The sequence below is a fragment of the Athene cunicularia genome (genome assembly GCF_003259725.1).
Source record: "Athene cunicularia isolate RWA chromosome 8 unlocalized genomic scaffold, athCun1 chr8_part1, whole genome shotgun sequence".
NCBI lineage: Eukaryota > Metazoa > Chordata > Aves > Strigiformes > Strigidae > Athene > Athene cunicularia.
The window spans coordinates 3,113,069-3,139,653 of NW_020799109.1; the positions used below are offsets into that span (position 1 = coordinate 3,113,069).

At 39.4% G+C, this 26,585-nt stretch overlaps 2 protein-coding genes across 2 annotated transcripts in view; one reads left to right on the forward strand and one right to left on the reverse strand.

Annotated features, from left to right (window-relative positions):
* Positions 1-26,585, forward strand: part of DOCK7 (dedicator of cytokinesis 7) — a 96,721-nt gene that overhangs the window by 20,521 nt on the left and 49,615 nt on the right. The window contains exons 8-14 of the mRNA XM_026853858.1: positions 723-789; positions 2,020-2,169; positions 4,120-4,200; positions 6,449-6,614; positions 7,276-7,418; positions 9,640-9,733; positions 11,263-11,425. Coding sequence (XP_026709659.1) covers positions 723-789; positions 2,020-2,169; positions 4,120-4,200; positions 6,449-6,614; positions 7,276-7,418; positions 9,640-9,733; positions 11,263-11,425 — 864 coding nt within the window. The remainder of the gene's footprint in view (positions 1-722; positions 790-2,019; positions 2,170-4,119; positions 4,201-6,448; positions 6,615-7,275; positions 7,419-9,639; positions 9,734-11,262; positions 11,426-26,585) is intronic.
* On the reverse strand, positions 13,446-22,267 carry ANGPTL3 (angiopoietin like 3). The gene is made up of 7 exons (XM_026854470.1): positions 21,727-22,267; positions 20,618-20,728; positions 19,632-19,749; positions 18,743-18,856; positions 17,190-17,285; positions 15,044-15,316; positions 13,446-13,698 (listed from the first exon to the last, which is right to left on the reverse strand). Exons 1-7 carry the CDS (start codon positions 22,222-22,224, stop codon positions 13,517-13,519), a joined length of 1,392 nt encoding a protein of 463 aa, XP_026710271.1. The 5' UTR covers positions 22,225-22,267; the 3' UTR covers positions 13,446-13,516.

The following is a 26,585-nucleotide window of genomic DNA, read 5'->3' on the forward strand; positions in this document are numbered from 1 at the left end:
GTTAACAATGTGTTCAGCTCAATTTGCTGTTTTCATTGGAAGCGTTTCAGTTCTCATGAGTCCTTGATAACAGTTGTTCTGAAAGACTTAACGCCTTTTTGAAATCTTGGTATTTTCTGACAGAAGTGAAATGTTGAAAAATGCAGAATAGCTGTCCCTGCCTCTCCGCAGGAAGGAGCTTTCTCTCAGTAATGCTGAGAGGTGTGGTTGGCCATTTAGCCATACCAACAGGTCAGCATAGTAAATTAGCACATATAGGACAGCGTCTCAGGGTAATCAGAGGAGCTAAGTGGTCCAGCTATTCCAATTCATAATTCCTTTCCCTTTAAGAAAGCTATTAGATTGTTTTGCTTAGCGTTTGAACGACGCTTGAAGAAGATAAAAGCATTTGTAGAATTATATTTTATGTCCTGTGACGCTGTACCCAACCTTTCTGTTGGGTCAGTGTGTTGACACGGCGTTTAGAAGGTGCGGGGACCACCAGTGTGCGTCCTGGTGGAAGAGAGCAGAGGCAATGCAGAGGAAGCAGGGTAGGAGTGGGGGGAAAACGGGGCAGCGAGACCTTTTTTTTTCAGCAGGAGAAAGGTTGGCTTAGCTGTTCCTGACACCTCGGCTTAACAGTGGTCAGCAGTCACCTTACGCAGGAAGGATTTGGAGAGTGGGGTAGGTTATTCTTTCTTACAAAATGCAAGTCAACTGATTTTATGTTTCTTTCTTTCAAGATTTGAAATAGAAATTGAGCCCATTTTTGCAAGTTTGGCTTTGTATGATGTTAAAGAAAAGAAAAAGGTAGGTTTTTATTACTTGAGTGATGACATTTCCACCGAAGCATTACAAACCTGTACTTAAAAAAAAAAGGGAGGAGTTAATTCTGGAAACAAGCCTTTATGTAGACAGTGACATATTGGTTGGAAGAATGATGAAAGCATTTTGTGAACTATCTTGCGTGTTCTTTCTCTGCTTAGTTAAACAGTTGAAGGATAACCACTTTTCTAAAAATATTATCTAATATGTGAGTGCCTGAAATCAGAATATATATATTGTCCAATCTTGGCTTTCAAAAGTCTCTTCCCCAGAGAGAACTTAAGTAACTGAAACCTTTTATTTAGATTAAGTTTTTATGACTTTCTTAATGTCTTTTTCGTGATTCAGCATGGTATGTGTCCAAGTAACATTTTAATAATGCAGAAGAAAGTCATACATGCTAAAATTGCTAAAATCAAAACAAAACTGAGGAGTCTGTTCAAGATGTAAGTTATAGGAAATGCAAAATACATTTATTCCCCTATTTATGTTCTGTATTTAATATTTGAAGAGTCTCTTAGTTTTCCTAATTCAAGATATTAGCAGTAGTAGAGAGAAAAATGTTAAAAATATGCATTTTGACATTTATCTCTTTAAGACTTGAATTTAATGCATCGAGTTTTAAGTTATGTAGATGAGAGTATGTGGAATATTATGTGAACTTTGTTTAATATTTAAATCACACTTCATAAGCCAATTTTATCATCTCATTACTCCATTTTTTTTCTCTCTAACGTAGTAAGTTCTTTAGTGACCTCTGGTGTTGATAACCAGCTCGCATTCATTTTGGCTTTGAAGCCTTGATACAGTTGAGGATTTGGTGTTTCAGCATAGAAAGCTCACTGTCTGTCTTGGAAGATGTGTAGTTTTTTTTCTTTTTCTGTGGATGATCTTAAAGATAATGTTCTGTTTTGATACTTTGATACTTTCAATTCGGACAGCAATTGTAATACTTATTCCTGTGATGGAACTACATGAGCTGGGGGAAATTTTATAGGTAGTGTGTACTGTTTGCTCCATCCCCTTTCTCCTTTCCCACTGTCCTGCCTTGATTTCTTAATGAAAAGGCTTTTTTTTTTTCTTTTTAGACATTGGTTTAAAAGGAGGCATAGTTGGTAGTTTATTACTTGTGTTTTGAAATTGTTGTGTTTATGAAGACTTTACTAATAATAAGAATTATAACCGATGTTTGAAGCTACCCAATCTCTTGCTTAGATTTCAGAAAATTTCTACTTTGATTTAAACTCTGAACAAATGAAGGGAATGCTTCGTCCACATGTCCCCCCTGCTGCTATATCCACGCTGGCCAGATCTGCTATCTTTTCTATCACTTATCCCTCTCAAGATGTCTTTCTGGTAATAAAGGTAAGAAATGCCATAGAAATGTGAATTATTGCTTTCTCTTGTTTTCTATTTAAAATCGAATGCAAGTCTGGCTGACTAGTTGACTTCTTATTTACATTTGGAGAGCAGAATTAGAGTCTCAAAAACGTAAGCACCGGCACCACAGAATTCTGTTTTGTTTTAGCTTTTCTCAGTTAGTACGTTAAGTTCCGTTGTAACAGAAACAGTTCAGTGGAGATACGCATTGTTGTATTACTGGAGAAACTGAAAAGAGCACAAAGGTTTGCTTGATATAGAGCAGCTTTCTGGGGCTTGACCTTGGTTTTCATATAAAACAATGTGCTGACTCCTTAAGGTGATAGATAAGTGAGTGATTTAAAAATATATATTGATCTAAATCTCGATTTCAAAAATGATATATGCCCTTAAGACAGATTTTCAAATGTCTTTAACAATTGAAATTGCTAAGAGAGTGAGATCTGTAACTGAAATAAAATGCCACATTGGTCACTCCTGGAATAAAATATACAAAGATAAAAGTTATTTTCTCTTCTTTCATTTGATTCAATGAGTGCACAAATGTTACTAGTTCAGATTGGCATTTGAATCAGTTTTTTTGTCTGGCCTCTGCATCAAAATCATCCTGTTGTAAAAAGAGAAGTTCAATACATGTTTTCAGTTCACAGGCAGTGGTTACATTGCCTGCTAGCTGAGCGCTGTGTTTTGAGAACCCTGTTGACTGAGGTGTGTGCAAGTTCTTCATGAACCCCTTATTACATGAGGAGTAAGCTTTTGAAAATGAATTAAGGCTTTGTGGCATGACAGAACAGTCCCAGGTGAGAATAAGGCTTTCAGTAGTGTTGGAGCATATTCAGATCTCCAGTTTTTGGTATGATTCTTTAAATTCCTTCTGCAAATCACGTTCTGTCTGTGCACACAGTCACTCTTCTGATTTTTACAACATATGAGGAAGAGAGAACCCCATATTTATGAGATGGGGATCTGTCTGAAAGGTCTTGTGACTTGTTAGTGCTGGTGAAACCAGTGATCCAAGAGCAGCTGGTGGCTTAGGTGATGTTTGCATTTGATGATGGAAAGGATATAGTCAGGGATAAGTAAGATGGGTGCATTACATGCCTTACCCCATGAATTTTCACATGGGTCTATTCACTGGGAAACCACTTTTCAGACAGCTGGTATTGCTAGCATAAACTCAGCAGGGAATGCAAGATTTGATGAAAAGTAGTTTTATTCTTTATATTGTGGTAGCCTCGTGGAGTTCTACAAATAGACAAGTATGAATGGCACTTTATAAGCATGGGAGAAGTTTAAAGCTATTCTAATCTTATAACAGCATGTGCAGAGTAGCAGGCGTGGGAGGGAGGGCCAGGATGCTTCTGAAAGAAACAAGTCTTCATGCATGTGATAGGGAAGATATTTCTGTCTGAAACTGGGTGTTAAGCAGTTTTGTGGTACTCGGAGACTTCAGAAGCAAGCATCTACTCTTTGGCTAACTTTAATTATTAGATTATTTGATTTGAAAACACACATTTAAAATAGCGCTTGGTTTAAGTGAGCACACCCGAGTCACCTTTTTGTGCTGCTGCAATGGGTCCTTAATATGGAGACCAGAAATAAGAACAGAATTCTGAAAAGAATGATGCTGAAGAAAGACAGTGTAAGCTGTCTTTGAGACCTTAAAAACGAGCTGAAAGTGGCTCTAGAACAGCTCAAACCAGAGTGAAGTGGTATATGTTCCCTTTGAACCTATATTTTACACTTGTGATTCAGTTATAGCTGGAGATCTGGGAACTTAATGGTTCTAACAACCTGAGTGCAGTGCTTGTTCCCTGACTCACAAAGGGAAATCAAGCTTTAACTCTTTTGAAAGAATGTTTTTGCTTCCCAGTGTTTAATTTAACAATCCTTGCTGGATACGTGTCCTTATAATGGTTCATTTTCCTTTCTCAGCTGGAAAAAGTATTACAGCAGGGAGATATTGGGGAGTGTGCAGAGCCTTACATGATTTTTAAAGAATCTGATGCAGCAAAGGTAAGAATTTTTCTGATGTTTTGATTATGTTTGGCCACAAACACTTTAAGGCATTCTGTTATTAACAAATTAAACATGCATTATTTTCTTTTACCTACAATTTAACAGCCATCGATAATGTTCCTGTACTTAAAACGTTCCATTTTTAATTAAGAATCTAGTCAAATTCTAAAGGCCAAAAAAGAGTCAAAGACCCCTGAATCTTGATGCCTTATTGGGGTAGAGTAGTTAAAGGTCATCAGTTTTTGTAGCTGACAGGGGAGATGTGTGGTTACCATCAAGCTCAGTCATCTGTGATTCCCTCTCCCAAAGGATCATCTGTGTGCTTGTAGCTGGGTCAAGTGAAGGCAGCCTTTGATGTGAATTTGCAGTAAAATTTTAACTTTTCCATTGCTTCTGCAGCTTAACCCCATCACAGTACCTCTACCTTCCTCTAGAAGGGTTATAAAGTGGATGAAATATAGATGTTCTCCATCAGGCCTAGTTTTGAATTGCAGTGCATTTTTGGTTCTTTTTTTCTGTTATTTTCTGCTGATTTTTCTTTTTCCTAATATTGTAAAGAAGAGCCACCCTCAACAGCAGGATGAAGCTGTCCTTTTTACATGTAGGAAGGGTAATTTTAAATTTTTATACTTTAGTGTTTGTTTTTTCTCATTAACAGTGTTCCTTTAATTCCTGCCTGTAATGGTTTGAGCATTGTTTTGTGCATTAAAGTCCTAGGCATCTAAAAGTGTAGTGGATGCCATGGACCTGCCCCAATTTCACTGATTCTTTGTCTTTCCTTCACATGTTTAAATGCAGCCTGTCTCCTTGCAGAACTAAAAGCAGAGGTTTCCCCACGGGGAAGAATGCCATCTTACTCTCTGCTGTTGGCAGCTGGTTGCTTGTTGTATTGCCTTGGAGTTTGGGTGGAAGTGTCAGGTTTGGGAGGTTCAGGGGCAAACAGGAATGCTGGTAGCACTTGCAGAATTCAGTGGCACCTGGACTATGGCCTTTCCTCAGGCTTTTCACCCAGTGTCTACTATTTGTTTTTCTCAAGTTCTTTCTCCATTATGACAGGGGTTATAGCATAGCAAATCTCTGATTTTACTAGCAGTCAGATGGAGAAGTCTCTAACTTGAGCTCTGTATGTTATTTTAAACTCTAGTTTGTAATGCAAGTGAGCATGGAAAGAAAACCTTGGGTACACAGAATGTGAAGCAGTGCTTCTGAGCCTCAGAAATAGTTCTTAATTTCTTGTACAATTGCATTGAGCCAAGTGAAGATCAAGAGGTAGTAGTGAGGATTGGATGAAGGGCAAAAGAGAGATGAGAGCCCTTCTAGTGATCAGAGGTTTTCAATTTTTTTTGTTTTTTCAAAGGAGCTAGGATGTTCTTTTCTTGTTTTCAATCAAACGCTGACAAAGTTTTACCTTCCTAAAGTTCCATTATATTTTTAGCTGAAGAAGTTCACATTTTGTCTCTGTCTTTATATCACTGCACCACAATATGAAAAATGGGTATTTTTCACCTCAGGTATATACACAACAAAAATAAAAAACTACATTTCCTGTGATCAATAAGTTGGCATGTGCCTAAGTGAAATTTTGGAATTGGATTTTCAGGACCCTTGGGTATGTAGGTGAAAAGGTGGTTTTTCAAGATCTCCTTCCCAGCAAGGTGCATAAGCATGTCCTGAACTAGAAGAATGTGAGCAAAAGAGCTCTCTTGTTATCCAGCCCCCTGTCTGGGGACTTCTTAAAGGCCTGTAGGTAACAAACTTTCTAAAGCAAAAAATTGCTCTTTAATATGCTGAATTATGGGAAAGTCCTCTCTTATTCCTTTTTTCCCCCTCAACAAAATTAATATGATACTGCTCATTTGAGGCATGTTTTGAGTTCCCCATGCAACTCCAGATGATCTGAGCACCCACTGCATAAAATCACATTAAGAAAGGCCATGTCAGACTTCATACAGTAAGATTCAGCTTTTCCTGAAAGGGCAGATGAGCTCCCTGGGGAGGTTGAAGAGCATGAAGGTGCCTGCTCTCTCAGGCTGTCCTGTGTTTGGTGCTGTTGGCCTGATGGTGGTTTTGTGAAGCAGAAGTTCGTTTGCGTAGCACTTAATGATCCTCCTCTAGAAGGTGCTATTGAAGCACAAAATCACTGCAAGTTAGAAAAGATACCATTGTGGCTTACTGATCTTGCTAAACGAACCTTTGTTCCTATTCCTTTCCTTTTAATCTCTTGGATTGAATATTTTCTTCACAGAATAAGGAAAAATTGGAAAAGCTGAAATGCCAGGCAGAACAGTTTTGCCAAAGACTAGGCAAGTATCGAATGCCTTTTGCCTGGACAGCCATTCACTTAATGAACATTGTGAGCAGCGCTGGAAGTTTGGAAAGAGATTCCACAGAAGTAGAAGTTGGCACAGGAGGTACAGTATCCAGCATCCGCATGAGGGAATGTGAATAAATCCATAGTTTACTGAAGTCTTGATTCATACCCTGTAGCTGCCAGTGTTCCTTTTATCGCTTTCCTCCCCCTGCCCTAGGCCTTCTGATAGTCTTGGGTCATGGTTGAAATAAAACAGAAAAGTCCATGATAACAAATGAATTTATCTTTCAAGGATTTTACAAGCAAACCATCTGTTATATTATTTAAAACCCGGCTTCTAAGACTGAGAGAGCGTTACAGGCTGATGAACATTTTCCAAAGGAGTGGATTAATCTTTGTGAACCACATAGCTCATCTGAAACTGCTCTTCAGCATCCCCAAAACTGCCAACTTCATCATCTTTCAGAGCAAGAGAAATACATAAATCTCCACACGATAAAGACTTTTATAATAGCAGTAAGGCACTGGGGTGAGGTTGCTGTGAGAGGAGCAGAAGTAGTCAGCTGTGCTTCATAGCCTCCTGATGCCTCAGGAGTGTGATTGTCTTAGCATAACCACCTCTTCTATCATGCTTATTGCATAATTTCCAAATGCAGCACCTATCTTCTTGTGTAGAAAATCCTGGTTGGAACAAAGTAGGCTCTGGGACAGTTTTTCTTCTTTCTTTTAATTCTTCCTCCTTTTATTTTTATTTTTTGAAGAACGTAAAGGGTCGTGGTCGGAGAGGCGGAATTCCAGTATTGTTGGGAGGCGTTCATTAGAGAGAACCACAAGTGGGGATGAGGCTTGCAATTTGACCAGTTTTAGACCAGCTACTCTGACAGTGACAAACTTCTTTAAACAGGTATTGTATGAAGCTATCTAATAAAGGAGTTACTCCTTGGATGGAGCGATTTGATCACCTGAAGTCAGTTTAGACCCGAGTGATTAATTTGTGATGCTTTCAATGCATGTAATGTCTGTTCCCTGATCGCAGGGTATCTTTGAACAGCACTGGGTTTATTATAAACGTCACGTGCTTAATTCTGCAAGCGGTGGGTCCACAGTCAATTGGTGGATTCTTTCAATAGGTTTACTGTGAATAATTACGTTATGGAATTTGAAATTATTAGCTGGTTTTGACTTGAATGTTAAAACATGGTTATGGCATAGTGACTTAACCATTCAAGCTAACAAAACTGGGTATCCCCAGAAGCACACCAGTTTATTTTGCTCCAGATTGGAAAAATCACTGCCTGGCCTTTTGGTAAATGTTTTTTGGAAAACTCATAGAAGCAAGTTCACAAAAACTGCGGATAACTTTGTTGGGTAGCACGTGTCAAAAAGTATTCCAGACATTTGTCCTAGTGTAGGAGTTGCATAGCCATTATCACAATGGTCAGTTGACTCCTTTGGTTTCACTGGGTGACAGACAATTCCGTTGACACATCAGAACCAGGTTCATCCATGGGATTTGAGGTTGGCATCAGTTCCCTGAACACATCCAGAGATGCTTGAGGAAACAAAGCGTTTTACTTCCAATGCTGCTTTGCTGAGTGGCAGCTCTTCTTAGCCAGAGCTTGGAGTTTTCCTGAGAAGCAGTAGAAGACATGATTAAACAGAGTAAAATTTTTAGTTAAGCTTAGAAAATGGTTTCAGTTCATTAATTTTTGCTAAGGTTTGCTTAATGCCACATCTGGTTAAGGAAAATTGTTATTTCAATGTCACCTTTGTGTATAAAAAGGGATTTAATAGTGTACAACCAGATATTTTTTTTTGGACTGATTTCTCAATTTGGAATACAAAGACTTAGATTCTATATATTGAAAGCTGGTTAAAACCCTTTTTTTTTTTTTTTTCTATTTGTTTTGGTTATGTGCCACTCTTACTGTGGGTAGCCATCCAAAGTCTGCTCTTAAATAAAGCAGTGTAAATAAGGAGAAATGTCATCAAGGGCATCAAGTTATCCTGGTGCAAACCATGTAAGTGGCAGGTGACTCATGCCTCTGGTGCTCTGTGCTTTCCTGAAACTCACTCTGACTGAAACTGGTCTCTGTGAATGGTATCTCTGGAGTCTCAGTGACACAAAGCTGCACAGGAGGTTCCTTTTATTTGGGGTGTTAATAAGATCCAGTTCTGCAATGTATTCACCCAAAATATAGAAAAGAAGAAAAAAAAAAAAAGGTATTACAGCATTGCTAATGCGGCCATTCCACTGACCATGTTCTGCAGCCCTCTTTGTAATATACACCTGTTCAAACCTGGTCATTAAGTTAGTAATGATTTACAGAAGCATATATTTATTTAATTTGTCAAGGTTGTCTCCACTTGACAACTTTGAGACAGTTGTTTTCTTAATTTGTACTTTAAAAATTGCCTAACATTGATTTAAGATCTTAATTTTCTGATTCTTCCTATCTTTTTTTTTTTTATTTTCCCTTCCTTTTCTCTCATTGAGTACAATTAATTGAATACTACCCAGAATTTTTCTCCCTTCCATTTGCTTCTTTTTTCATACTGTGATTTATTACCTTTATTGCCAGATATCTTCTGCTTTTGGATAGTTATAGAGTGGCAGAGTCACATTTTCTATAACGTTTCCAAAATTAACAAAATTCTGAACTGCTAGAATGTGGCACAAGGAAGGCTGACAACAGACTCCTTTCACTATTTCTTAACACTTCTCGTGAAGTCTCTTTGAGACTCATACCAAGGAAAAGGCGGAGGAGAGAGCATAAGGATCACTACCTGAATGATGGATACTTTTTCAAACTATTATACTTGTTAAAAATTGGATATTTTGGGGGAATCTTCTAACAGCCATTTTCAGTTTTGAAAAAGATAATATTGATGGGGAGAGAAAAGGTTTTCAATGAGAAGTTCCTGCAGCTGTCATGATGATTAATAAGGAAAAAAGGAAGGAGAAAGGATGGAGAAATGAACTGTAATTTAGTATGTTAACATTAACACCTTCCTCTGGGAAGGTACATTTTGATATCAGAGGAAAGAGACTATAGTGTTAGATGTTTATTCATTCTCTTGCAATCCTGAAGGTGGATAACAATTTTCTTCCCAACACTCAACAGGAGGGTGATCGCCTGAGCGATGAAGATTTGTACAAGTTCCTTGCTGACATGAGACGGCCATCGTCAGTGTTACGGAGATTGAGACCTATCACAGGTATGGGACGAGATCATTTTGGCTCACAGGTATTCAGGCATTTGGTTAGTCCTTCCCCTTTGCCACCCAGTTCTTATAAGGGAGCAGATGAAGAAACCCTAAGAATTCATCGGCAGCAATGCCATGAACACTAAAGATGGCATTTTGGCAAGTTTCTCACTGGTACTCATGCACATAAAGCTCCCGTCACACTGAGAGAAGTCTCTGCGAGGAGAGGATGCAAACCCCAAAGCCCTAAACCCAGCAGGGGCTGAGGAGCCTCTGTTTTCCTGAGTAAAATACCACTCTCTAGCTGAGAGGAGATCTCTCTCCTGGCTCCCACTTGGTTAATAGGAACAGGCTCCACCTCTGTTTGAGAAAGGGAAATAAAAATGCTGGCACAACAGCAGTGAAACATCACTGGTCCCTGACCTGTGCTATTCCTGACAATATTTACTTAACCTGTTGTTAAAAATCTCCAGTGACATCAATCCTACCATCCTTCCTTAAATCATCTCTCCCAGCACTCAGCTGTCCTTGTAATGAGGTTAGGTACTAAGTAAACTTTGCAAAATTATCTTGCTGCAAATTAATCTGATTACAGTCTGTCATGCCCTCAGGGCAGTTATCACAACCTTTCAAGTACTTGAATACTGTTATTAGTTCACTCTTCCTTGCCTCTATTTTGTAGCCTAACCAATCTGAGGTTTTTTTTCAACCCTTCCTCAAAGGTTGTGATTTTAAAATTGCCTGTTACTGTCTGCTAGTTTCCTTCATCTGTCCATGCTTTTCTTCAAGCACAGCGCTCAAAACTGGTTATGCTGCTCCTCCTAAGACCTCATGCTGAGCAAAGCAGACTGATTTGTCTTCAATGTCTTGTACATGACACTGCACTAATATTTCTTAGAACAGTTGTAGCTTTCTTCTGGACATTGGCTTATTGTCGCTGCTGTCAGCCAGCCCTTTTCTACAGAGTTGATCCATGCCAATTTTTTTTTTTTTCATGTTTGTATGTTTGGTTTCTCCTTCTTAATGCAAATCCTTTGCTCTTTCTTACATTTTACCGTAGTCATTCGATTCCATTTGTCACACTCTCTTCCAAATTTGTACAATCATTCCAGCCTCAGTGCCATCCACCAGTGTGTGCTCTCAGTACTGTCAGCTGACTTCCTAACCAACAACTCCTGATGTATCCTCCCAGTTTGGTAGGCAAGATTCCTCATGAGACTTTGAGTATTGTTTTTAACAATAGTTGGGCCTCACAGTAGCATTATGTAGACTGTATTTCCCCAACTTGCCTAAAAGAACAGCATTTGGGACTTGTTAAGATACGACTTTTCTGTTGATTCTTAGTATCTGACACCCCGTTGCTCTAGATATCAGTTTGATTCACTGTTACTTGTTTTTAACAAATCCACATTGGCTGTAATTTAGCATCTGTTTGTTTATGAAATTAATATATAGAATATTAAGCCGAAGAAACAAAGCATGAATATGCTTTTTAATTTAAATCTTCTGTTTATTGTAATAGAATCATTTTTTTCTTACAGCTCAATTAAAGATAGACATATCTCCAGCTCCAGAGAATCCCCATTATTGTCTAACTCCAGAGTTGCTACAAGTCAAACTTTACCCAGACAGCAGAGTTAGACCTACAAGAGAAATCCTGGAGTTTCCTGCCAGGGATGTCTACGTTCCAAATACCACATACAGGTTAGAATTTTGAAATACATTTCACATTTCAGGGCCTGACACTGGCAAGTCTAGAAATTCCTACCTTATCTACTTCATTGCAAAACTTGCTGTATCAATAGATCTGCTGTGCCACAGGCACAAAAAGACTCTGGACTGACACAGCAGAAAATACACAGTTGTGAAGGGACAAACATATTTGCATAAAACTTGGCTGTGAATTCACAGTGAAATTTAGTTGAATTCTTTTCGGTTTTATTTTGGTTTTTTTCTTTGTCTGCTAAAGTCATTCTCTTACTTTATTACTTTCTGACACTTTCTGTGACTTTTTAAAGTGGGAGATAAAAAAGAAGAAAATGCATAGGCCCTTTGTTCATATTTCCATTTTGATTTCAAAGCAATCTCTTTGTTTATAATGCTTAAAAAAAAATCCCAAGATCTGGAAGATAAGAATTTTTTCTAAGGTATCTTGGAAAACAATAAGCTTTATATAACTAAACCCAGACAGGGAGCAGATTTCTTTTCATTATGTACCATTATTTGTTTAGAGCTTTTTCACAGTATCTTTGAAGACATCGTACATCTGAGTGGGATTGTCTTCTTGAGCTGAGTAATTTCACCAATTTACTCACCAAGTCCATTACTACTTGTTATAAAAGTTAGATAAATACAAACCAGATTTTTATAAACTGAAGTTTACAAGAAAATGTTTAGTCGAGTTCCATATCTCATGTCTTTTCAAAAGTTTTATTTATTTATTTTTAGAGATTGCACAGGTAATTAAACATTACAATACATGAGTACAAATAAGCAGCACTATGTGATGTCTTCTTTGTAATAAGTCCATAAGAAGTAAAAGTATTTTTGCAATTTTTCTGTAATTAGCACATTCTGTTCACAGTCATTTCACTCTGACAAATTACAGTTTAAAACCGTTTTCTGTATGTTTGCAAATGTTGAGATAAAAAATCCATACTGTACAAGGGTTAGATAAGATATACAAGTCAATATGACTCAATGTAACTGCAGAAGTGGCGTCTTTGTCAGTCAACACTTTCATGGCCAGCCATCCACTGGCATGTCAATAGTCCTTCTGCCTGACAGTGTTCTGCAGCTGAAGTTAAACAAGTGTGAATGCGTTCTCTGGAGCAGGACCAACACTGTCCTGCAGGTTGTGCCTACAGTGTTTGTTGGTTGGTACCATTGGCTCCATTGGAGTTGCTCCAATTTGAAAGGTGTTGTGTTGTGTTGCTCACTTGGACTTTAATTTAATTTCTTAGGTGTACTAAAAGGCTGCAAAGGGATGTCTTTGATTCCATTTCAAATGAAAAGAAAAGATCTCTTACTCATTTCAGTAAGCTTTGAAGCTTAGCTCTTAACTTCCAGTGAGAGAGCAGAGTTCTTAAGTTATTCTTCAAAGTGTGGTATGTAGGAGATTAGGCCTGTGCTCTGGCTTACTTGGTGTGGGGGTGTGTGTGTGCGCGTGTGTGTGTGTGTGTGTCTGTACATGTCTATAGCTGTGTGAGTACAGTGCTTCAGCAAAGACTGGCCTGAGCTACACCACTGAAAATTTGTCTGGAAATACACAGAACCCTAAAATGGGGGATTACCCATCTTTCATTTGCTCACAGAAACATTCCACAACAGTAACATGAACCAAGCATCAAATTAGTTACTTTATGAAACAAAATTTCTTTTTTTCCCTGAGGATTATTACCTAAATGTCTTCTGTAGTGTTTTGCCAGCCCTTCCTTTACTGAAACGCTTTTTGTGTTCTACACAACCCAGAAATGATTGCAACAGCCTGAAAACCCATTCCCCCAAGCAATGTCCTGCAATACATGAGCAGGCAGTTGACCCCTAGGTGTTAGAGTTTCATCCTGGGGAGCTAAAAGCTCCGTGAAAGTTACAGCACATTGACACTGGGGCTAGAGGAGATGAGGATACTCACCAAACACACTGTCAGAGCGTTGCAAATGCTGCAGGTTTATGTCCTGGAGAATACACCATATGGATATAGACATGCATCTGTTAGTAAACATAACATGAACTTCTGTGATGTAGTAATGTTCAGTGTATATGTTCTGAATTAAAACACGTCAGGTTGAGCATTCAGTCAAAACTTTTTAAATCTGTTGGATGTATCATTATTTTGGTTGACTTGAGCAAGTAGTATCTGCCTTTCTTAGGCTTCCAGTATAAGCCTTTCCTTCTGTCTAGTCTTCCTCTCGACCTTGGTGCGACGTATTTCCCGTTAAGATTGGTTTCCTCACATTCACTGTGCCACCAGCCTCCTGAGGAAAAATATTGTAATGTCAGTTACTGTCAGTTGTACCCTAACATACTGCGCTCAGTTTCTGAGCAGACAGCTCCTGTTTGCAACATAAATCTTTAGACCAGTTCCAGCAAAAGTGACAGTTACCCAGTATACCCACATGAAATGCTGCTTAAACATGTGACCCCTTAGACTTGCAAGTTGAGGGCCAATACAGAGACGTTGTGTTCCTTGTTGTTGTCTGCTTCACATAAAAGTAGTGGTGGATAGAAAACTGCCCACACAAATGCTGTCCCTGAATTGGGACACTTAGGAAGTTGACCTCACACTTTCATGTTTCCCATGACCCTCTACAATGGCCTCCCCGATTTGTGGATATTTTTCTCAGGTACAAATAGTTAAATCTCTGCATCTACAGGAGCCTGAAGAGCCTTTAGTAATCAAATTCTCTTTTTTACTGGCTGCTGTCCTTAACCACGAGCTTAAATTGTAAGCCCAGTTCTGCTTTCAAAGGACTGGGAGTGACTCTGTGCTCAAAATTAAAGTGAGCACTTTAGAGGTCATTTGCCACCTGCTTTATGGTCACCAGAGCTGAGTAACACTCTGGGCATTGTTTCAGACATGAACGATTTTCAAGCCTAGAATGAATTACAAAATGCTTGTTGCATGAAGCAGGTGTCTGGAGGGCAATTCTGTATCCTGTGGTTTAATCATTAATTGCTTTTTCAATTGTTTGCTTTTTGCTATAAACTGGCAAAACATAAAAGCTCCAGAAAATCAAAGAATTAGGAATCCTTTAATCAAATTATTATTAATGGGTTCAGCCTTGTATCTCTCTTGCTCCTTTGGGAGTGATTATAGCATGTATACTTGACAAACAGCTAAAATCTGCCTTTGAATGGAAACTCACCATCATTCTTAACTTGCAGCTTGTAGTCAAAATGGAGTTAAGAGTCAGTTTGTCTTCCCTTTTTTTTTGCAAGGAGGAATTAAACAATCTGACCCAGGGCTGCCACACCAGACAGGGCATCAGAGGAGGAACTGCCCTTTACTTCATAGCTCAGAATCTCATCCTGGGGTTTTATTTCAGCCTGTGCTGCTGGTTCTGTTTCTGATGTTGGTCGTTTGCACAGCCTCACTATGCTTTAGTTTTACCTGTCTATAAAATAGAAAGATGATGCCTTGTTGTTGTAGGACCCTGCCAGGGAAAAACATCTTCTGCCCTTTCCTGTGAGCAGAAAGATGCTGTTACCCTCTTTTTTTTTCTGTAGCCAGGCTAATACCAGTAACTACCCACTAAAGCATACATCCATCCTTCATGTAGCAAAGAAACTCCCATGTTAGTATACCCAGCATACTGATACCTAGGTAGTTTTCTGGACAGTTGAAGTCATTTATTATGTCCACGTGGTGGCCTGCAGTTGAGAACCGCAGTTCTGTCAGCTCTGGCAGCGCGTTGGGGATGCTCCCGGAGATCCGGGAAAGCTGGAGAGTGTAATCTGTTTCGGGGCCTCCCAGGCTGAATGCATACTCGATGTAACGTTTATTATATTTCCAGTCCTGCAGCTCAATCCGTAAGATGTAGTCCCCTTGTTTAGTAATGGAATAGGTCTTGTTCAGGCCTAGCCAGAATTCCTCTGCAAAGTTGTAATAAATAAATGCTGTTAGTATGGAACTAGGTGTGACCACACTTAGTGTGTTTTTCAGATCTCTAACCTCTACGTCACATAGCCCACCCACCTTTAAAATATCAGTATTTGAAAATATGTGTTCAAACAATCTGGCAACGTCAAAATCAAGAGTCAGAGGTGAGGGTTAGGGGACAGAACTCACCAGGCAGAGAGTTAGTGGGGAAAGAGTTATGTGATAAACTTTCCCCAAACCCCCATATCGCTCACACTGCTATTGAATTTGCTTTTACAGATAACCTGTGGGTAGTCTGTGTGAAAATATAGTATTTAAAAGGATTTATTCAGTGCTTTAATTAAATCAATAATATGAGTCTTGGGGACTGTTGATCTTTTCAGAGGTCTCTTGCTACATTCTTTTTGTTTACCTCTTCTTAATTGCACACTGGTGATCAATAAAAGCAAGAGATATAAATGAACTGGAGCTTCTCACTTAACTTTCCCACCTCTTGTGAAACTCTGAGAGGGAGCTCAAGTCATTTAAAACATGCATAATTGGAACTGTGACAAATGAAGCAAATGACATACATAAAACCTAATTGCAGTTGTTGTATTTTTAAAGGAAGGAGCTGCAGAACTAAACTGAGGTTTTGGTACCCTTGTGTACAAAGTGAATTTAACTTGAGCAGTTTTCTTTTGCTAGAATTCTCGAGAATTAGTTTAATTAGTTTCATAAATTATATTAAGTAGCTTATTATCAGTGCCACAGGTATTAGTGCACAATGGGCAATTGCCACATGTAGGAATAGCGTCGCTGAATGTGAGTGCCATACATGCAGGTGGCATTTAAAGCAATAGAATACAAGATGGTTGAGTAAAATACTCCCACAATTTACAGGGAAGGAGTAGTATAGTAGCCTGTTATGTTTTATCACCTTAGAATATGCATCACAGAACTGAGTAAGACATAGCTGAATGATGCGATCCTCTGCAAAATCTTTTTGACATTGAAAAGATGTGGCTTCGTGTTGGTTTAGTATATGGGAATTGGAGACTAATCATGGAGCAACTGTAGCATTCAACACGATTAGACAAACTCTACAGGTGAAAGTCTACCTCAGTTGTGAGCTACTGTCCCAAAATGTGGGAAAAATTGAGATATAGCTCTTTATGGTAGAAGAGGTGGAAGTGAGTCAGTATTGCTGCCCACATTGGTGAGGTTTTGATCTGTGCTGTGCCTAGAAAGTCAGATTATTTTCTAGACAAAAGTAGAGCCATCTCATTGTATGAGAAAAATAGGGGAAATATTCTGGATGGGGAGGCTGTTGGGCAGCACTTGGTGCTACAGATTCTTGGGAGTTGATGATCAGTGGGGGAATATGGGTGTTTCCTCACCCTGTCTGGCTGTGGGGGGGATTGGCCACTGCACAGAGAAGCTGGCGGGGTTTGTGCAGGGGAGCACACACAGTGTCAGGCTCTCTTGAGGCTGGAAAAAATTAGTGTGGGGTTTTAAGGGAAACAAGATTGCAGAAATTTTAAGAGAAAGTAGTGACAGCAACTTGGTGAGGTTTTGCATTTATGTATATTTTGGAGGCTTGGGGAGATGTTTTTATAAATAGTAAAATCTCATTAATTAAAATGATATTTAAGGCATTATGGCCTTGATTTAGCAGAGGCTTCTAAACACACATTTGAAGGTGTGTTGGACAATTTTACTGTTACGTTTTCTGGTAAGTGCTTTCTGGTGTTCTACTAATTAGGTAAGCTGTTCAGATTTGATTGCAGGTTTTGTCTGCTCTCATGTGAACACCTTTGAGTAAGAAGATTCAGCTTCTCAAATAAACTGATACGAAGAAAAATACACAAAAAAGGGCATTTTTACCATTGAGGTCACCAAAACCATTTGTATAGGCATCCCAGGTTTGGTTGAAATCTAGTGATCCATCCACTCTGTTCTGGATTACAGTCCAGGAGCTGCCTGTGAATGAGAAGGGGGAATAAGTCACAAAGCCTGGCTTAAGTGTTTAAAGCACTAGAGAGAGGATAGAGAGTAACTGAGATCACCAGCTTGTGACCTGTGGACTGCTGTGGCTGCCCTTAGGCAAGTGAGCTCTCTACCACAGTGAGGAAGAAAGTGGGTTTGCACTGAAGGTGGCTCCATAAGAATCCCATTTACTCTTCATTTTGTAACAGATCTGAGTGCATGTGTGCAGAGCTGTAAAGTCTCACAGCTGTACAGAGAGCAGATGCTTGACTCCTCTTGGTCTTACTAACTGTCCATGAGTGTGCTCTTGGGTGCTCCAGTTTTGAGGTAGAATGAGTTAGCCTGAATCTTCGTGAAAGAAATTCAAGTGAGCACAGCTGAAGAGAACACGGGGCTGTTCGAGTGTCGTCTGCCACACTTGTGGTGACTCAGCTCACTGGACTTATTTGTTAAGCTGCCTTAACTGGCTTTCATGTCTTAGTAAGGGCTGAGAAACACAAACATAGAGAAAATGATAAAAAAGAGCTATGAAATGTTCCAGCCATTTGATCAGATTGCCAGACTCCCACTACTGATAGTGCTTGACTGCTGGGAATGCAATTCCATGGAAGGTATGAAGTGTTGGAGGCCATGTCCATGCTAGGCCAGCAGTGGGGTCTTTGTCCTGACCAGGTCATGACACCCTCGTTTTACCAGTTTCAACAAGTGTAAGCAAAGGAACTTTCTGCACAGGGCAACCCCATGCCATTCTGTTTACACATCCAAACAAATGACATGGCCCTGCCCTGTTTGTGTCAGCGCCTTCCCAGGCTCCCCGGGTAGCCATGGCAAAGGGACCATGCGGGGAGACTGGGCAGGTGTGTGATCTCTGGGTAGTGGTCAAAGAAACAGACAAATGGGTTTCTTACAAAAATAGAGCTTGAGCAGGTGCTGTGCATTCTGGGCCATGCCAATTCTGGACCTGTATCATACATAGCTACTGACTCACCCAAACACGATACAGAAATCCTGTCTCCAGGACTCACCTCTTTGCGGCAGTTTGGTCTATCGAAGTCTCAAACAATAACCCTTGTTAGTGAAACAAAATTTTACTAAGGTATGTTTGCTTTTATTTGGGAAAGCTATTAATGGTTGCAATATAATGGCATTTATAATTGCTGTTTTCATTATCTATAGATAAAGGGGCTTGGGTTTTTTATTATATTTATGTCACATGATTGAAAGTCCTCTCCTTGGTATAAACAAGTGGTAAGTAAGGAATGGAAGCAGCGTTAAGGAGATTTCTGGATATGGGGAACATCGGTTCAGAGCACAGACAGGCCAGTAAGAGAAGTCAAGAGGATACATAAACTGTGCTAAGTTTTTGTGTACTTTGGGATGAGACGCAGTTTTTTGGCTTATAAGAAACTACTTATGTGAAAATGAGACTGTTGCTAGCACAGCTGTCTTACCAAATTTCATTTCACAGTAGACATCAAAAGCTTCTGAGCCATTGGGTTTAATAGTGTAAACACCACTGGAATGCATGCCACTGTTATAGAGAGCAGTGCAGTCAGGAGCAGCACCTAGGAAAAAAAAAAAAAAGACAATTACAAATCCTTTTTTGGATGTGGGAAGTTTTAATCCAGCTTTGTAACTTGAATTTCTATGTGAGATAGAGCCAAAACAAAAACTAGAACAATCTTTTTTGTAATTTTATTTTACAGTAACTAATGAAATGGACAAACTGTTCTGGGCTCGGTAGTACAGCTACCAAAATGTATGTAAGTTGGACTGCCTATATTTTTTAAGTTAGGCAAGGTTTCAACATAGATAATTTTGGAAAGTTGATAAAGCCTGAGACTAGACTCCGGCAAATGGCTTTGCTACCCCTTACAGAGTTCCCAAGAAATACATTTTCCATTTCTGCAGTTTGAAAATGCTTTTCAACTTTAAAGAGAGCTCTTCTAAATCTTACAATTTTCAACGTGAAGTAAATTAGGTCTCTGTTCAATACTCTCCAAGACAGGCATCGGCAAGGCCAGAAGTGTCAGTAAAAGGGTGGTGACAGTGCACGGTTCCAAGAGGTGAATGGAGGGTGAAGACTGAGGACAGGATTACTGCTCTGGCGGATGTTGTTCCTGTATGTCACCCCAGAGACAAGCACACATATGTGTAGGGCTAAATAGCTGATGACATTTTTTTCCAAAGCAGGAAATGAGCTCCTTCCCACAGCACTGTATTTAGCATCAGAGTCTTTTGCTTTGAGTCTTTGACTATTAAAAACCAATGCAGAACTTTGACAGAGAATACCACGAATGCGGTGTATTGTGTAGTCACGTCTAAGGGGTAAGGTCTCACCGTCAGATGTGTAGGTCACAGCTGTGGCGTTGCGCACAGGGAAGGGGCTGGCCTCTGGTTCTGTTTGCTCCCCCGTGAAGGAGTCCTCTGCCAGTTCCTGGAGCTCTATGTGGTTTAGCTGAAAGAACCATAATTACAGACTGTTAATTTCCCAAGGCTCTGAAATGATGAGATTCATGTATCAAGCCGAACAATGTCATGCAGAGAATAATTTTTCTTGTGACTGTAATCCTTTAGAATACCCAATTTACAACATAAAAATAACTTCAGAACCGCACTGGCGGCTTTCAGTTGCATGAATGTCAGCTCTGCCACTGCTCAAACAAGGTAGGATTCATGAGGCGAGTAAATGACCTGTTCTCATGAGGTGCACCTTAATGGGCAAACAGATTTAACTTATTTCCTCAGGTGACATCACTTAGACAAATAATACCAATATCTAAAGAGCACAGAACCCACAGTTCCTTAGGCTGAAATGCATTTTCCTTTTATAGCCTCCTCTTAGGAATAAATTAAATATGAGGGTGTCAGTTATACCCAGTATTACAGTGACACATGTTGAACTGCAGAACATGGTTCCCTATTGGAGTGAATATTGGAAAAGAAGAAAGAGGTAGAAAGTAATGATTCTTAGAAGACCAGTGGAAGAACACAAATATGATAGATAATAAGAGAGGAAAAAAAAAAAAAAAAAAAAAGGAAAATTAGCAGTCAGAAAATACAGCAGCCTGGTGTTGATAGACAGTATTTCAAAGCTGTGTTCTTGGTCATTGTGTGCCCTGGCCATGGCCCCCTGCCTGGCAGCACAGCAGTCTCTCACCCAAAAAAGTACCTGTTTGCAGTCAGAATTGTTTATGTCCTCCTCTACACCCCCAGACTGTGAATAAGAGGGATGGCTGGCCCGTGTGAGTGGTTGGACCAGTGGCTCCTTCAGTGTTATGAGAAATGACAAATTCTGAAAAGAGGAATAGAGGTGGTTCCTGTACCTTGTCCTCCAGCTCCATTATTTGATTGTGCTGTCTGTCGAGTTGCGCGTGCTGGTCCTCTACGATTCTGAGAAGCTGCTTGATGTGGTTGTCCTGCTGCTCCACGAAAGCCTGAGGACAGGAAGGGAGGGAGGAGGGTCGTGGTTAGAAGCAGCAGCAGACCTTCACAGCGGCACTGCTTTGTCATGGGGCCAGTTTTGAGAGGCACAAACCATTTAACACTGCCTTTCCTTTTCCAAAGGGTCACCTGCTTTGCCTCCAAAGGGATGAATTTCTTTGCCTGTGAACACCTATTTTTTTTGAGACAAACTACTGGCAGCTTTGTAGACAAACCTTTTTTGTTGTCGCTATTTTCCTTCCATTTTCACATCCACAACAATTATGTTCTGTGGAGTTGGCCCTTGATTCAAACTAGATGTGTGCCACCGATCAAAAAAGGGAACAATTCCCAGCATGTGGGGTACTAGCTTGGGATTTGAGAGATCTGCATTCATCTTTCTGCTTTGACACAGACATCCAATATTTTCTCACACAAGTTGCTTAGCCTTTTTATACTTGTGCAAAATAATACTTCCTTTTCCATAGCAAACCTTATACCCACCTAAATACTTGCATATATTGATGTTAAGTCTATTAACACTTGCAGTTTCTTTTGACCTGGAGGTCATAATAGGTGCTATAGATGTGCCTCTTTAAAGGTTTACAGTTCCTCTTTTTATACTGAGCAGGCAGTTCCTAGTGCACTGATTTGTAATGAGATGATGACATACAAACCTATGGGCTTGGTAATTGCACTGTTTTCCTGATTTTTTTTTTACAATCATTATTATTATACAATTTCTTAAAACTGATTTGCAAAAAAATAGTGAAAAAGACACAGACCCTTATAATTTCACCATTTTCTTACTTGTTTCACTGGGGAATGTTACTTCAAAATAAACAATCTGTTAGGTTAAGATGCTCATTCTTTCAAGTGATTTATTTCTCAAAGTACATAGTACTACAGTGAAGAGGAAGGGAAAACATGAGCTTCTATTGCATAACTACCAATAATAGCATTACAGTTTACTTTGGCTTTGTGTGTCAGGAGCTTTCACAAGTCTACTTACTTTGAGTGAAGAAATGTCTTTTGTCTCCTGCACTGAAGGCTGGACAATGGCCAGTTTAGTGACTTTGTCTTCCAGTCCCCATACTTTTTCTTGCAGCTGGATTTTATTTTGTATGAGGTCTTCAATCTTGGAATTCATCTCTTGTGAGAGATTCTTTATCTCTTCATTGTTGATTTGCAGTCTGGCTGTAGTTTGTCTGAGCTGTTCTTCTTCTTCTTTGATTTCACTAGTTTGCAGTGAGAGCTCGTAAAAGGACCTATCAAAAATGTAAAGTTTTTGAAAGATGTCATTCATCTGCCCCTTTGTCTTATGGACAAAGTCTTTAAGACCGTGTCCAAGCTGGAGGAGTCCATTGGCTAAGATTCGTACATCATCTAACATGGCAAATCTTGATTTCGTCTCGAGAGATGGAGCAGAATCAAGGGAGGAATAATCCTTCTCAGCTGTAGCTGAAAGAGCAAGTGAAGTAATGAATAGAAAGGCTAGAATGATTTTCATATTTTCTGCTCCTGATACTCTTTGGTTGTTCAGGTTGTAGAGGCTTTTCATACCACCAGTTTTTGCTGTGTGACTGTTCTGGGTTGAAGAATTTGATCTATTTATACTCCTTTTCATTTTGGAAGAGGCAGAGCAACGAGTTGATTATTAAACTGTGTGTATTTGAACGAACATAACCCCTCTCGAATGTAGGTTGATATCTTGGAAGATAAAACCGTGAGACAGGCACGTTGCTGATCAAAGTGTTTCTGAACTTTTCCATCTGCCAGACCTTTTATAAAATGTTATTGATGACAGTGTTTTTCACACAACGCTTTTTAATAGGTTAATTTTGGGTCATAATCTTGATAAGGCCCTAAATTGCTTCTTGTTTGTGTTGTACGATTCCTTTTATTGCCTCAGGAGTATAAAAGGGTTTACCATACTTAAGAGCACTGGACGCTGTATTTCAGGTTGTACAGCTCCTTGATAAGCTGTGGAAAGGCAAAATATTCCCAGGTGATTCACACAACTTGATTCTCATCTTCTACCATTTTCTGATGTAATTCATTGTGCTGTAGTGGATTTACTTGTCATGTAGTTCAGATTAAGTGAGAAAGAGGGAATTAGGTCCAGAGATTGCCTGGATGTGATTCTACTATGTTAAGGTTTGTGCAGTAATTTACACCATATAAAACTTATTTTTTAAGAGCTGTTTTCCAAAGGTGGGTGAGATAAATACTACCTTGCTTACATTTCTCGTCTTACCATTCTTCTTACTGTTTAAGATTCACACTACATAAAACAAGTCTACAAGTACTCTGAAATAAATGTCCTGTTCTGCAGTGGGTGTCTGCGTGGAAGCATGGATGTTTTTCGAGCAGTACTGCAGTATGAATGAATGGTGGTTTTGTTCCTAGAAACACTCACAGGAATTCCAGAAATCAAAATCAATCCATGCATAATACAGTCTGTACTTTGAAGACTTTTTTCCGGTTTTTGCTAGATACTTGTATGTTTAATAATTTTTCCCCTGGACTTGTTGTTCCTGTACATATGCACATATGGTATGAAGCATCAATAGAAACATTATTTTAAAGATGAAGTTATTATCTCATACATTAAACTTCCCATGTGATGAAGGGTTGATAATATGCAGGTAGCTTCCCCACCCATAATTAAATAACATGAAAGTATTTGGGCTCTCCAGTTATCTGGTGAAGAGTGTATTGTACCAGTATGATTTGGATCAGACTTACTGGAGTATCTGCATGAAGTATAGGAAAACAGTAGGAGCATGTAGATCATCAGGCCTGGTGCTGGGCAGAATGGGGATTCATTCGAAGAGAATCTGCTGGCATAGACTGGAAGCAAATGTAGGAATTAGCCTTAAATAGAAACGGTAATCACTATTCTATAGCAGGAAGCAGCACTGCATTTTCACAACCCAAAGGTGCAGTCCTGTCCCATAAAAAAACAACCCAGTAATTTCTCATCTTGCGAGGTGTCTCAGTCTTGAAGGTCCTCAGCCTTGTACACTGCTGAAACTAAGTACTGAAAATTGTCTCGTAGGGAGCAAACTTGCGAAGGCAAAGGGATAAGTAACATTTTCCTTTTTCACCTCTATTTCAGATGTTAGTTAATTCACAGCATCATAAAGGCTGTGACCAATCAGGAATTATCTCTCAAGCATAATTTAAAAACACTTAGGCAAAGCAGCAAAGCAATGATTTAAAAATCCCTAAACACTGAGAGTTTTGAGAATTCTGGCCTGAGGTCTCCATTCTGGCTGCACCCTACAAAGAGTCGGGGAACAGGAGGATGAGGAGAGTTCTGCACCCTGGTGTGGTGGAGAAGAGTTACTTGCTTAATTACTCATTTGAGCCTGGAAGGCTATAGGCAAATGAGAAGTTTGGTTGTGGGCTGTTCATTATAGCTCCTGTACATCGATTCACTTGCCGATCATTTATTTTATGCTGAATATTTGGACCGTTGGTGAAAACATGATGGCCCCTTCATTTCTAAGGTCACACAAGTCACTCATTGGAGACTGACTGGTTGAACACTTGCAGGATGTAAGCAAGCAGGCATGAGGTGAGCAAAGTGCTAAGACTTCTTGCTGTGTCACAGGGCTCATGCCACTCTCAGATATCTAGTTGAGCAGTTGGGAGCAAAGTGGTTTTGTGCAGAGAAGTGAGAGGGAGTTAGGACCGCATTTGTTTCTTCTCTGATGCTTAGAGATGCAGCAGTCCACAACCCACCACCCCCAGTGACTGCCCCGGAGCTTCTCGCATGTGGAAAGATATATCCACGCCTGTATGTGTTACTTTGTGTTGGGAGTTTAGATTCAGGTTCATTATGGTTGGTGCTGCTTATTCAGTGGTTAAGTATTCTGCGGGCTTTGGCCAGTGGGGAGTCTGCTGTGTTCCTGTATCAGGAGCTTTGAGGCAGTATTGCATTGGGCTGGGTAGGTCTGTCATCATGCGGAGCAAAGTAAAAATATTCTAGTGATGCAGTTGCTCCATCTGCAGAGACACAGATTTGAACGGGGATTTTTATGAAAATGAAACACTGTTTAGCCTTTTTATCAGCACTTTAACTCCACATGTAAAAATTTATTAACTAGGGCTCAAATGGTAAGTATTATATTAATTCTTAATTTTATTGTCATAATGAGTGTTAATCATGATTAATTCTCTGATCTGCATGCATAGGGCTTTATTCCAGAGATACCGCTTTGACAGAATTGATTGCTTTCCCAAGGGATGTCCACAAGGTTCTAGTCTATGAGAAGCTGTTCAGTGGACAGCTATCACGCCATATTAAAATCTACATTTTTTTCAGAATGAGGAAACTCATCAAATCAGTATTTACTCAACCCTACTAATATTCTATTAGAAAAAGTGTTAGAACAATTAGGGTTATTCATGGGACAGTGATCATCCGAGAGTGTTTGCGTTGAGTCATCATTCCTGCAGCATTTTCTCATTTGGTAATATCAACGGAAATATATGAATAGCTGTTCAAATGTTGAGGTTTTTTTAAAAAAAGCATGTGCCAGGATCTGGATGGCACTTATATTGTACCTTTGTAGGAAGTTGTTAGGGTTCTTAACACTTTAACTCTGACAGATTTGATAGTTTTTGCTTTGAATGGTAGACCAAGGTGGATAACCCTGTTGAACACTTCCAGTGTTTAAAAAAGTAAGATAAGCATGTGCTTTTGAAGGATTTGTATTTTCTGTAGGGAAACTCAGTGGAGTTTCAGTTGTGTTGAGATGACGCTTAGGTATGGTTTTTGTCTGGGCCTGACACTGCTCTGTAATAGGGAACAAAATTCAGGCTCTGTAATTCAACATAGGGACTTTGGGCTGCAAAGCTTGAAAAACTGGTTGCAATTTTAAAAAAACCCCAAAAACTCAAACTCTCTGCAATCCACTTCAGAGTACTTGAGTAACTTTGGTTTTACAGGGTTTCAAATGAGTAATTTTCTGTTGTAGCTATTTCTTACAAGAAGTCTTTCTCAGTTTTGTGTTAGTTTTGAATTCTTCCTAACCCCATCACCCCCCCAAAATCTTTACTCTTGGCCTAGTCTTCAGAAAAATATAGGAAGTTACTGAAGAAGTAGCAATGACCAAGCAACTGGAGATCAGACATTTTACCAGGTTTCTACAGCTTGAGAAACTCCTGCGTGTGCTTGTGCTGGGGCACTGCTCAGATGTGACACTGCCCTTTAGAAAGGTTTATTTTCCAAAGGGGAAGGACAGTCAAGATGCTCTGATGTCAAATATTAAAAAAGCACAAATAGCTGCCAAGCACATTTCCATATTAATGCCAGTGCCAATAAAGTCAGGCAGTGATAATCTCACTACAAAATACCACCCTTAGATGTCAGAGCAGTCACAGATTCTGTAAGCAAAGCAGGAAAGAAGCAGAGAGGAAAAAACTTCTGGTATGATTAAACCATAAGATTCAGGAGCTGTAGAAGCCCTACGGGGGAATCCTGCCTCTGAGAGTTGTTAGCCCAGTCAAGAAAAGATGTATATAACAAACATGATCCTGAAGATCTTCCATGCACCTGAGTGACCCTCATTAAATGGGCTTTAAATGATTTTTATAGTAGGAATAAACCAAAGAAAAAGGTCTCTGGGTTTTACTGTAAAGGGAAATTTTCATAATAGTTAGACATTCCCTCTAAGAGTTAGGATCAGCTCTTAATGTTTTAATACCTTTATGAAGGATTTTGCAAAATGGCTGCAATCACATTATATAAATATTTAGAGGAGTGCCTGGTGCCATTATTTCCATGGCTTGGGAAGCCTTTGCACTTTAGCAATTCATTTTATGGAAGTAAAAGTACTTTTGAGATCTGTTTGAGATAAT

Bases quoted from the DNA above. Each gene is read 5' to 3' on its own strand.
- ANGPTL3 (XM_026854470.1), bottom strand. From the start codon at position 22,224: ATGAAAATCATTCTAGCCTTTCTATTCATTACTTCACTTGCTCTTTCA. The intron at 19,750-20,617 runs GTACAGGAACCA...TGGTTCTTTCAG, and splicing joins TAATGGAGCTGGAGGACAAG to CTAAACCACATAGAGCTCCA. The intron at 15,317-17,189 runs GTAAAAATGCCC...ACAACTTTGCAG, and splicing joins TGGTTTTGGTGACCTCAATG to AGGAATTCTGGCTAGGCCTG.